The sequence below is a fragment of the Aethalodelphis obliquidens genome, unplaced genomic scaffold, assembly GCF_003676395.1.
Source record: "Aethalodelphis obliquidens isolate GAN/ISIS:26980383/991018 unplaced genomic scaffold, ASM367639v1 scaffold5, whole genome shotgun sequence".
Taxonomy (NCBI): Eukaryota; Metazoa; Chordata; class Mammalia; order Artiodactyla; family Delphinidae; genus Aethalodelphis; species Aethalodelphis obliquidens.
Window position 1 is genome coordinate 15,629,942 of NW_020837949.1, and position 12,581 is coordinate 15,642,522.

The 12,581-nt window shown below is 39.1% G+C and overlaps 1 protein-coding gene across 1 annotated transcript in view; it reads left to right on the plus strand.

Annotated features, from left to right (window-relative positions):
* Positions 1-12,581, plus strand: part of DGKI (diacylglycerol kinase iota) — a 258,213-nt gene that overhangs the window by 40,394 nt on the left and 205,238 nt on the right. The window contains exons 7-8 of the mRNA XM_027101799.1: positions 347-442; positions 11,353-11,435. Of these exons, the coding sequence (XP_026957600.1) occupies positions 347-442; positions 11,353-11,435 (179 nt within the window). The remainder of the gene's footprint in view (positions 1-346; positions 443-11,352; positions 11,436-12,581) is intronic.

The window sequence follows — 12,581 nt, forward strand, 5'->3', positions numbered from 1 at the left end:
TTCAGAATCAGAGCATTTGCACTTGTCTGTGGAAGTATTATCCCAAAGATTATAAAGATGAAGATAAGAGCTAGAACGTTTCTAGAACGCTTTGAGTATACAGAATAAAAACAAAAGCGTGGCTTAATTCTTGGGGGCAAGTTATAGCTTGAGATACTTTCTCACTTACTTTGAGTTAGCCCTGTGAAACAAGATGCAGAGGTTTTTTTGGGGGGGTGGGGCGGGGTTTTTTTTAGGGGGTAAGGGGGTAGCGGTGGTGCTAGTAATTTCTCACTTTCATTGTTTTGGGGCTGCCTTTCAAGTCACAGATGTATGTCTCAATAGTTCTGCTTTCTTTCTTCATTAGGAAAACAAAGGTCGTCCTTTTGTGATAAAACCTATCTCTTCTCCTCTCATGAAACCTTTGCTTGTGTTTGTGAACCCCAAGAGTGGAGGCAACCAGGTAAGTCAGTTTTCATGAGTTTCACCTGGAGGCTTCGATGCCTTCTTGAAAACACATTTCCCAACACCAAGTGAAATAGCACCACGTAGGACCCCTAGCATTGGAAGACAGCCAGTTTCTCCAGCAAGGGACAGCCTCACACATGACTGGGCTAGGCAAAGCCTAGAGGTTCTAGGATCTATCCCTCTACTTCCACATAAGGCTTTACTAGAGGTACTCAAAAACCTAACTGCTAATAGTTTCCTTGCAGATTTTCAAGAAAGGTCATTCTATAAACTCTTAGGTTTCAGGTTTCTCAACTCCTGTAGTTAGGAAGCCCTTTATGAACTTATCTTTCTTTCTTTCTATTGTAATTTAGACCCGACTGCTTTTTTCCCTCTCTTCAGAGGAAAGAGAGATTAATGATTTATTATTCATGATAATCATGAACAACAGATACCACCAAGGCTAGCAAAACTATATTACATTTCACAGGTTTCATTTGGTCTTTGCCCAAGTCCTATAGAATCAGTAGTTATCAACCTCATTTGAGGATAAAGAAATAGCCTTAGAAAAGTTAAATGTAATGACATATCTAAAGTACACAGCTCTTTAAAGGATAGAAATTGTTCTAGAATCCAGGTCTTTGTCTCCTCATCTAGTTTTCTTCCCACTCTCTGAGGTTTCTTATCAATACTCTTCTGTGGGCTCTGATTTTCTGTTATTTTCATGTGAGACTGGATGATAAAATATTTCCTGTGTCCATGAAGGGAAGTGCACATTTTACATTTTGAGACAAGATTCCCTGAAGTATCACGCTAAACAACTAAAAGATTTAAAACTGTTTAGTCACCCCATATAAGGAGGGGAGTCATAGAATTAGGATTGATCCAAAATGATGTTCTTATTACTAAAGTTAATGGGCATTTTTCCAGATCGCATTCATTACAGTAAAGCTTCTCTTATGGGAGCTTGTAATTTAAAGAAAATATTATCCCTCCTTTCCTTCCTTTCTTCAAAATTCTTAATAATAATTCTTGTGTTCAAAGTCTGTATTAACATTGTAGAGAACAGGGAAAAGAAATGTGTTGTAAGCAGAGAAATAATCTATTTTCAACATTCTGCTCTTTTGAGTTGCTAAATGACTACCTTCGTGTTGTAATGATGGTGAGCCTGACACTGCCACTGGAGGAGGTTCTCAGGAGTGAGGTGCAGTTTGCCCTGAACCTTACCCCCTCTCTATCTCTGGTCTCGCTGAAGCCTAACTAGGGTTGGGGGTGTGGTTGGGGACCGAGGAACAGAGCAAAGCTAATGTAATTAACTCCATGATTTTGGCCACCTGAGCCACCACATGCTAATTAATGTCTGATATATTTTACCACAACAGTCTTTATATAAAATGCCTTTGTTAAATTATCATCAGCTTTTTCCCTAGGGCATTCAGAAAATTGTAGGTGATCTCTGCTTTTGAGGAGGGGACGGTCCAGTTAAGATACAGCCTGTTGCTGTTTCAGTCTCTATGAATTATTAAAGACAGGGACTTCAGAGATGATCTAAGTTTGCTTCCTCTTTCACTAAATAGAGAACAGTTCATGGACGCCTAAGTGATAAGGATATCGTGTTTGTTAATGACACAAAAGGGGCAAATGGGGAAAAGAATCTGAGCAACGTTAAATATACCTGAGTTGTAAATTGAGTGGATCAGACCGCAAGTGCTGTGCAAGTTCAGAGGCAAGCAGTGACTTGGGAGTGATAAGGAAATGGTGTCAGGGAAGTGGCTGAAGTGGAAGATGTGTACTACTTAGTTGTGCAGAGGAGAGAAAACTGGAGTCATGTCCTCTTCCTCCTCTCTTGTCACATTGCTGTTCACCCTTTACTGTAGCACCTTTCTGAACTATTGCTCAAAATTAATCGCCCTGTACACTATGCCCCTGTCGTCCATGGCACGCACCTGTATTATGTGAATTGCAGCATAAGTGCTCCAGGTGTGCCTCTACGGCAAAGATACGGTGTCCATAATGTTGGGGGCCTCACCTCTGAACCTATGATGTCTAATATACGGCATAGAGCAGTGAACAAATAATTGTTTAATAAACAGTATGTGTAGAAGATGGGATGTTGTGATGAAAATGATTCATTTTGAGTACAGTATGATTCATTTTGAGTAGAGGATGCATATTAAGTTACTAGAAATGTGATTAGAGGTTAGAATGAACCTGTGGAGCAGTGTCTTAAAACCCGGCTGAGGATTTGGGATTTATATAGTGTAAACTTGTTTTTTGCTATTTAAAGTTTTTTTAGTTTTGAAAAATATTTTTTAAACAAAGGAGTAATAGAATGGAAGATTAATTAGACACATAGAGAATATATATATAAGTCAGGAGTCTATTCACTTAGCATAAATCGGGTTGAGGACCTTGTTTATACATCCTATATATAATATCAATAGTTTGCATTTACTAATCCCAAACTCCTAATCCTTCCCTCAACAAGGTCCTACAGTATAGCAAAGGGAACTATAGTCAATATCCTGTGATAAACCATAATGGAAAAGAATATATATATATATATATATAAACGGAATCACTTTGCTGTACAGCAGAAATTAACACAACATTGTAAGTCAACTATGCTTCAATAAAATTTTTAAAAAATTTTAAAAATCAGATAGAGGGATAGCTCAGTGGATGGATGGATTGATCAATGGATGGGCGGACAGATGGACTAATGGTGGATCATGGATGAATGGATAGATGGGCACGTGGATGAATAGGATACATAAAAGGAAGTAGAGCATCAAGATTTTCCAGCTAATTATCTGGAAAGTGGCTTTGTTATTGATGGGTTTTCAGGAAAGGGAAAAAATTATTTTGGGAAAGAGGTTGAAATGAGTTTGAGATCACAGTGAGGTGTTCACATTTTTTAAATGGCCAGTTGTGAGAAACACAAGGCTTCGTGACTTTGCTGCCACTTGCTGCACTCTGGCTTGTGAATGCATCGCCCTAAAGACGTTACCTCCGGAATAGCTGGGATTCTCAGAAGTGTGACTAACCAAATCAAAATTAATATTACACAACTTTAAATTTCTATATATTCCCTCTCTGAAGTAGAATTCTTTACTAAGCCTAATAAATATGAAGAACACTGTGCACTGTTTCTAAGCACAGTGTGAAATGTGGAGAAAGCTGTAAAGAAGTCCAAACACCCATCTACAATTAGAATCATTCAAACTGGCCTCCAGCAGCTTCGCATATTCACGGTTCCTTCTTCAGCGTTAGGATGGTACAGCTTTGATCCCCCGATTGTGGTGAGCAGGGCAGAGTCACGGTCAGGGCTGATCTAACTCCCCTGTCAGGGCTAGCCTTTCCTGAGCTGTGACCATAACATGACCTTCACGTTGCAGACGAGGGCACGTTCAGCCACAGGATGGGGAGTCAGAGGATGAAGCAAACCATCCCATCTGGCAAAACGCAATCAGAGGAAGGAGTTTCTTATTCCTCAGTTCCTTTGAATCTCGTTTCCTCATAGTTTTTCCCTCCTTTTTTTCCTTTCTTTTTTTTTCTTTTTTTCTTTTTTTTTTGCGATACGCGGGCCTCTCACTGTCGTGGCCTCTCCCGTTGCGGAGCACAGGCTCCGGACGCGCAGGCTCAGTGGCCTTGGCTCACGGGCCCAGCCGCTCCGTGGCATGTGGGATCTTCCCAGACCGGGGCACGAACCCGCGTCCCCTGCATTGGCAGGCGGTCTCTCAACCACTGCGCCACCAGGGAAGCCCTTCCCGCCTCCTTTTATTCTCTCGGACCCAAATGAGCCATAGTTGAGACAAAGAGCCAAAGGGGAACAGAGGGTGGCAGTGAAAACGAAGCAGGTGAACCCAAGGAAGGAGAAGTGGGGTGGGGGGCATATACCCTTTCCTACCTGGAGTTTCTCGCTCTGCAGCATTCTGTATTCAAGCCTTACATAGTGTGCTGTTCTGTTTTGAGAAGGGAGACCATTCACTTCTATTTACCTTACAGACAAGTTGAGATTAGTAACAGGACCTCTGTATTTGTTTGACATCCTCAGTCATGAGAACCTTTGAAATATCACTCATTAGAATTCTTATCTAGGAATTTTCAGTTTCCAGAAAATTCAGGAAATTTCCGCCTGACACTAGTGTTCAGTCTGGGCAAATTCTATTTGAATATGGGCCCCTTACTCCCTTCTTATAGTCCAGAGGCTTTCAAACTGTTTGTAAATAAAACCCATGAAGACACTTGTTAGAAATGCTCCACCCCATAAAATCTGATGCAGTGGGTCTGGGTTGAGGCCCAGGAATGCTACCGGTTAGCAAGCATCTCCCGTGATTCTGATGTAGGTCTTTTGTAGAACACATTTAGGAAAACGTAAATAAGAGTCATATCAGGGTCTCTGAGATGCCCTGGGCTTTGTGTGAGGAACACAGTGGGTGAGAAGTTATTTGAGATGAAAGTTTATTTTTTTGTTTGAAGAATAGCATCTCAGCTTGTCCTTACTTTCTTCAAGGAGGCTCATCTCGTAGCTCAGAGAAGTGGTTCTCAGCCCTCACTTCATGTCAGAATAACCCCGGCAGCTTTTAAAGACCGATGTCTGCTGCACCCCATGCTAAGAGCCTGTGAGGACAGGACCCCTTAACTGGTCTAAGTTCCTAGTAGATTTTCTTGTCTAGCTAGTGTTGAGAATCATGGGGTTTTTTTCTTAGGCTTTAATGTGCATATGATTCACTTGGGGATCATGTTAAAATGCAGATTCTGATTCAGCGAGTCGCAGGTGGCTCTGAAATCCCGCTTTTCTAACACGCTCCCTGGTGCCAGTGTTGCTGCAGCTGAGACCACACTGATTCTCAAGAGCTGACAGCAATCAGTAGAGAAATACTTTGTTGTTCTTGTTGTTAAATCCTGATTTTTGCCTTTAAAGGATTGATTTATTCTGCTCATCTGTATCTCGATATCAAGCACACTCCCCTCTTCTGTTTTTGAAGCTTAGACTTCAAACTTAAACCGCACACGCACAAAACTTGCTTAGGCTTCTGTGCTTTAAATGACTAGACGATGTCGCCATCTGCTGGCAAGTAAAATGCCTACAGCTTTTTTTTTCCTTCAGTATTTTATGTGTGTTCGGAAATTTTCCAGCGCTTGGCAGGAATATGTTGAGCTGCACACATTATAGGGACTGCTTTTATGTCCTCTTTTTAAACAATCCCTCTTTTAAACAGATGCTTCAGAATAATTGTCTCTGTTTTTCTAACACTCTTCAGGTAGACATGTACTGGGTGTTCTGCAAAGCTTTAGAGGTTAGTGGCACGGCTATTATTGGTGGGATGTGAACTATTTGAGGGAATAGTCACTAGAATTAGGGGCTGTGATATCAACTTTGAGTGTCTCCTCCTGCGGAAAAGAGGTAGTACAGGAAAGAGAAACTTTATTCCCACATGATGCCCTCCCCGGCGTGGAAACATGAGGGCCTGAGAAATAGGCCCCCTCTCTTATGCTTATCGCCGCTTTAACTTCAAAACTTATCATTTTTCTTGGATGCCTGTGTGACTCATTAACATGTTTGTACCCGAGACGTATGGACCCTTCTGATGCCTCTCAATGTTTCCTGCTTTCACACTGTGTCTCCTTCACACTCATGAGTCGTGAATTTCACCTTTCAGTGACTTAGATTATACATGCATGGTGAGGCAAGTGTCCTTTTTTTATTGAGCTGTAGCTGATTAATGATACTATATCAGTTTCAGGTGTACAACATAGTGATTCAGTATTTTTATGGGTTATACTCCATTTAGAGTTCTTATAAAATGTTGGCTCTGTTCCCTGTAAGCAGGTGTTCTGACCACTGGAATTATTCTGGCCAGCCAGTCCTGAGAGTCGAGGGTCCCGGCCTGGGGTGCTCCCGCCGTTCATTGTGAAATCCCAGGGTACAGGTGTGGCATGAGCTGGACCCCTGGATCAGAGTTGCCAGGGAGCTTATCAACAGGTTATAGGGGGGAGGGATGTTCAGCCTGTGGACAGGCTCATACTGACCGAGTTCACACACCATTCATGCACAGGCTTCCCCAGACCAGGGCCGGCCCTTCCTAAGTCAGGCCAGGGAAGGTCAACCCAGGTGGGGAGAAGGAGGAGACAAAGAGAGGAAGTAACTTCCAATCTGAGTCCCCAGACTATTTCTACATACTGAACAAACAGCCTCAGTGAAGATGTTATTTTCTACGATGCTCAACCTAGGGATAAATCAAAAACATTATTTTATTATTTTATTTTTTTATTGAACTATAGTTGATTTACAGTGTTGTATTTCTGCTGTACAACAAAGTGATTTAGTGTGTGTGTGTCTGTGTATTCTTTCCCATTATGGTTTATTACAGGATATTGAATATAGTTCCCTGTGCTACACAGTAGGACTTTGTTGTTTACCTGTTTTATATATAGTAGTGTATATTTGCTAATCCCAAACTGTTAATTTATCCCCCTCCCCGCACTTGCCCCTTTGGTAACCATAAGTTTGTTTTCTATGTCTGTGAGTTTGTTTCTGTTCTGTAAATAAGTTCATTCGTATCATATTTTAGTTTCCACATGTAAGTGATATCATATGATATTTGTCTTGTTCTGTCTGACTGACTTCACTTGATATGACAATCTCTGGGTCCATCCATGTTGCTGCAAATGGCATTATTTCATTCTTTTTTATGGATGAGTACTATCCCATTGTGTGTGTATGTATATATATATAAATGTATATTTATATTATATATCTAAAATAATATAAATATATATATAAAACATCTTTATTCACTTAACTGTCAGTGGACACTTAGGTTGCTTCCATGTCTTGGCTATTGTAAAGAGTGCTGCAGTGAACATTGGGGTGCATGTATCTTTTTGAATTACAGTCTTCTCCGGATATATACCCAGGAGTGGGATTGCTGGATCATGTGGTAACTCTGTTTTTAGTTTTTTAAGGAATCTCCGTACTGTTTTCTATAATGGCTGCACCAGTTTCCACTCCCACCAACAGTGTAGGAGGGTTCCCTTTTCTCTACATCCTCTCCAGCGTTTATTATTTGGACTTTTTGATGATGGCCATTCAGACCGGTGTGAAATGATACCTCATTGTGGCTTTGATTTGCATTTCTCTAATAATTAGCGATGTTGGGCATCTTTGTGTGTGCCTATTCCAAAGGCCCCACCTGCTAATACCATCACATTGAGGGTTATTTTGCAGGAGCAGACATCAGTGTACAGTAGTGGCTAAACCAAGCCACCTAGCCCCTGTGACAGGTCTGGGCCCTAGATGTCTAGCTCCTTAGCCTCTAGTCAGACTGATGTATCAAAATGTAAGTCCAATTCCTCTGCTTAAGACATTTCAGTGACTGTCATTTCCTGCAAAACAAAGCCTGAGCCCCACAGCCTACATGACTTAATCTACAACTCACTTTGGGAGTTTCATCTCCCACCACCCCTGCCTCATGGTCCAAAGACTGAAATGAATATAGTTTTTCCGTGACATGTCTTGCTGTCTCACACATCTTGTACCCTTACCATAAAACTTCTTCCTCTACTCCATGCAAAAAGAAATGGTTAACTCTACTCATCTTGCAAGACACAGTTCACATATCATACATAGGAAGCCCTCATCCAATCCCCATAGTTGGGCCTAGAGTATCTCCTCCAGCCACTCATACGTCTCCGTGGGCATCTTCATCATAGCATTTACCATCTTTAGTGAACGAATTTATTTTGGGTTGGTCTCCTGAGCTCCTGGGTGTGCACGTGGGTACAGAGTAGGAGCCTAATACAGGTTTATTGAATCAATAAGGTATTCTTTCGGGATTGTTTGGGCTAAGAGATTTCTTAACCTCCTCCTCCCACTGTTATTTTCCTCAGGTCTTTCTTATTGTCTGGACAGTTCTTTTCATGAGCTAGATAATGCCTCCATGATATAAACCAAGGCTTGCTTAGTAACATAGAGTACTGAGCCCTACATGAGAGTTCCAGTGCTTTGATGACAATTGATGTGCTGCTATTTGAGCTGACCCATTCTTAGTTGATCCTCTATACTCCCCAAATCATTATATTTTTTTCATGAATAATTCAGAGAACTTTCTTTGGAGAACAAGATCTTCTCTGTCTTGTCCATCTCCTGATCCCCTTACCTAAAACCGTGCCTAGCACATAGGAGGTGAATGGATGAATCCTGTTCGTTTCCCTCTGGGACAATCTACCTATTTTCTTGGAAGTTGTTTTATTCTGCCCCACTCTGTTCCCTGATATCTGGAGCTGGACAGAACAATGTTTTATCATTCCATAGGAATACCCAATCTCAAACTATCTTAGAAAATTCTGTGGTCATTGAGGTATTACATCTACAACCATATGTATGAGAACACGCTCCAGAGCGTGTTAGAATTGATGTGTAAGCTGTTTTTCTTTCACTTAGAGAAAAATAAAACTCTTGCACAGAAGTTCAGCTTTTACAAGGCATGTAGCATGTGATGACTGTGAGAGTATTTGAAACTCGCTAGTCAATTGTGTAGGTGATGGAGTAGACTTAATCTTGTCAGTGAGAAAGAAATAAGTTACTCTTTTCCTGGTGAATTAGTACTTGTCAGCCCATTCAATTCTATTCAATAAATTATCTCTATTAAAGCACTGGAGTAGCTTATCCTAGAGGTAGCAGCAGAGTAAATAGAACTAACTTAAATGTTTTAGGTCTCTTTTCTTTACCCACCAAGATTGATTTAAGACAATGCAATACTTTCATTCAGACACTTATCATTTTTGCTAATGAATGTGTTTTAGAAAGATTACTTTTAAAATAAGAAATTATATCATGCCTGAATATAAACTCTGATAGGGCAGCCTTGCATGTTTATGAAAGTCATCCCTGCCCAATTCTAGAGAGCATTATTCCAGTAGGCTGCAACATTAAGTGGTACCTCCTAGAAGCGTGGGGTGCAAAACCTGCCAGCCTTAAAAAATACCCCTTTGTCAAAAGGATAAATGTAGCGAATTAGGTGTTCAAACTAACACAAATTGAAAATGAGCAAAACCCAACATGGTGTGGACATTCAAACCTTTTAGAGAAATTTGAAGATTAAAAAAAAAACCTCAATGCTTTTTATTTTTATTTTTTGAAAGGTGTTAATTACCTAGTATTGTATATATAAGAGAAACTGGAATTGAGACGCACACCATAGCCAAAGGTGACAACAAAGGAGTAATTAACATCTACAATTCACATTGCCCTAGGAATCTAAAAGTGAAAAATTAATTTTCTAGCAAGTCAGTTGGAAATTTTTAATAAACTGATTGGTCATTAGAATGACTCTGGTGTTACCTATGAAACATAAAAGATTACTTGAAATAATCCCCAACTGACTTGATACCAAGGCCTGGTGTGGAAAGAAGAGAATGGTTTAGTATTTAGTTATTATTATGTATCTAAATCTATATCTAGATTTTGTAGGAAACAAAGTATGTCATTTGGCGAAACTGAAGGATTAGTTATAATGATTAAGGGTAGAATGTTATTCCTAAATTTATAGCAAGCACATGATAAAGCAGAACTTTAAATTATAGGTTTGGATGAAATGTGGAACAAAAGACCTACACTGGCCTCTGTTAACAACTGGCACAGCAATGTGATAATTATAAACTACACTTTAGCCCTCACATGCTCAAGTGTAGTTTAATGAATAGGTTAACAAGGAACAAAAAAGAAAGGGACTAATATTTACAAAGGCCTATTTTGTGCCACAACTGTGCTGGATACAAAACTATTACTGATTCATTTAATTCTCATAATCACCTTGGAAAGTAGACATTGCCCTATTTTACATGCTGAATTTCTGCAAGATTATAAATTCTCACAGTCACCCAGTTAGAACACCCAAGTTAGCTCTGACTCAAATATTGTGCTATTTCTACTGTACTAGGATGACTCTCAAATACAGTGTATAGGTATCCAAACTTAGGAATATTTTCAAGGAAGAGCAATCATGATAGCTAATAAAGGGATGATAGTTATAAGCAACGGATGCTGCCCATCCGATCAAATATTATTTGCTATGGTTGGTAGTGACCTAAAATGAGGCACCCTACTCAATTTTAAAGCTCTTTTGATACTGCTTAATAAAAAAAATTCTTCTTTAATTTGATTTTTGCTCAATTCACTTTAAGAAGTGATCTCCAGAACTGCTTTGTATTTGCCATAGTATCTCTATAAATGTCACAGTTACTTAAGACACTCCAGAAATGGTTATGAGAGAGAGAAAAAGACACAGATGTATACATGGAAATTGAAAAATGTCAAAGTAAGAGTTGATAGCACTAACTAGAGAAATTATATATTTTAAGTATGGGGAGCCTGAGATACTTTTGCTGTGGTTAAAAACATTTATTTCAATAAAGTCATACTTAGCTAATACTGTCCTTATATTATGCAAAGACAATAATCCGCACAATAAAGTAAAAAGTAATGTTAAATTACATAAGTTGACTAATAACTTCCCTATGTGGATTTTCACACATTAAATAATGATAGTAAAAGCCAACAGATACTAATCATTAAGCATTTGTTGCATGCCAACCACTTTGATGTTCTCCTCAGACATTATTGCATTTAATCTTTACAACAAGTCTGTGAACTAGGCATTTTTATTCCTGCATTAAAGAGAAGAGAGCTGAACTTAGTGAAATTAAAGAACTTGCCCAGAGTTACACAGGTTAGACAGAGCCTAATATAAGCATTCAACCTATGTATATCGATGGCCAAAGCCCATGATTTTAACTGCTACTCTATACTGTTTATAATTCAATATTATTTTTTAGAACAGGATTTATTTTTATTCTTTAAATGAGCAGGTAATATTTGGAAATTTCTTCCTGTTATTGTCAGTTTTTTTTTCCTTACAGGGAACCAAGGTCATGCAGATGTTCATGTGGTACCTGAACCCACGGCAAGTCTTTGATCTTTCTCAGGAAGGGCCAAAAGACGCGTAAGTCTGGAAATACCCTCCATGGTTCTTACTATTTTAGGCGAGTGAGAAGGACTTTCTGCTTTGGAGTCAAGCTTTATTATTTGATGACCTCATGAAGTGTTTTTCTGACCGTCTCTCATCTACTTGCTCACCTGCACTGTCCTCCCTTTGAAACTTCATCTGCTGTTTCCCTCTTCACTGGGTTAGTTTCCTTCAACACTTACCCTCTGAGTTGTTAACTCTGAGTGTGTTTGCTGCTTAGACACATATAACTGTACATTATGGGCAAATCTGAATGGAGAAAGGATCCATCCTTTTTCTACTTATGCATGCACCACTTTGGAGATGTACATTAATGGGAATGTAAGTGTATCTTTGTGGAGAAGGGCCATCTGTGTTTATGAATATTTTCATTTATTTGCATTAGAAATTTGCATTAGAAATTGTATCCATTTGAGAGCTTGATTGATTAACTGATTATACCTACGGATTCCATACCAGAGTGGGAGAGACATTCTAATTCCTGCTCAGTCCTTCATCTGAGCCTCTCAGAAATTTCATTCTCTGTTTTTTGTTCGAAGTGGTGAAAAATAAAGTCTCTCTGTAGATGACATGTGTCCTATATCTTCCCTTTCGTGGAGGGGTACATGGTGGGAAGGAGCAGGGACATTTCTGCTGTTGTCTGGTTCCCTTTTTAAAACCCACCTAATAAGGTAGTTCAGATGTCATCTGGTAAACATTAGAGCTAAAGAGATACTAATTATTTTTATAACTACTTATAGATAAGTAATAATATCAGAGGCAAAGAAACACAAGCTCAGATAATTTCTAGAAAATAATATTCCTGTATGAAATAGATAAATTACATATTTTAAGCCTACGAGAGAACATTAATTATGAAAATTAACTTCTGTTGTCATTCTCTTAATCTGTGAACTTCCTTGCCACTAGAGTTTGCTATAAGACTTCTATATTTTTTTCTGCATTCAGATGTATTAAGGCAAATCTGCTTTTTCCCTTTTACGTTTACTTTTGCCCTTTCACATTTACTTAAGATTTTATCATTTTTAGTTAGACTTTAGGTAGATACTTCATAGATAACCATAAAGAACATGGCAGGACAGGAACTATTTTCAGAAAAAAATATGATTTGATTTAAATAGG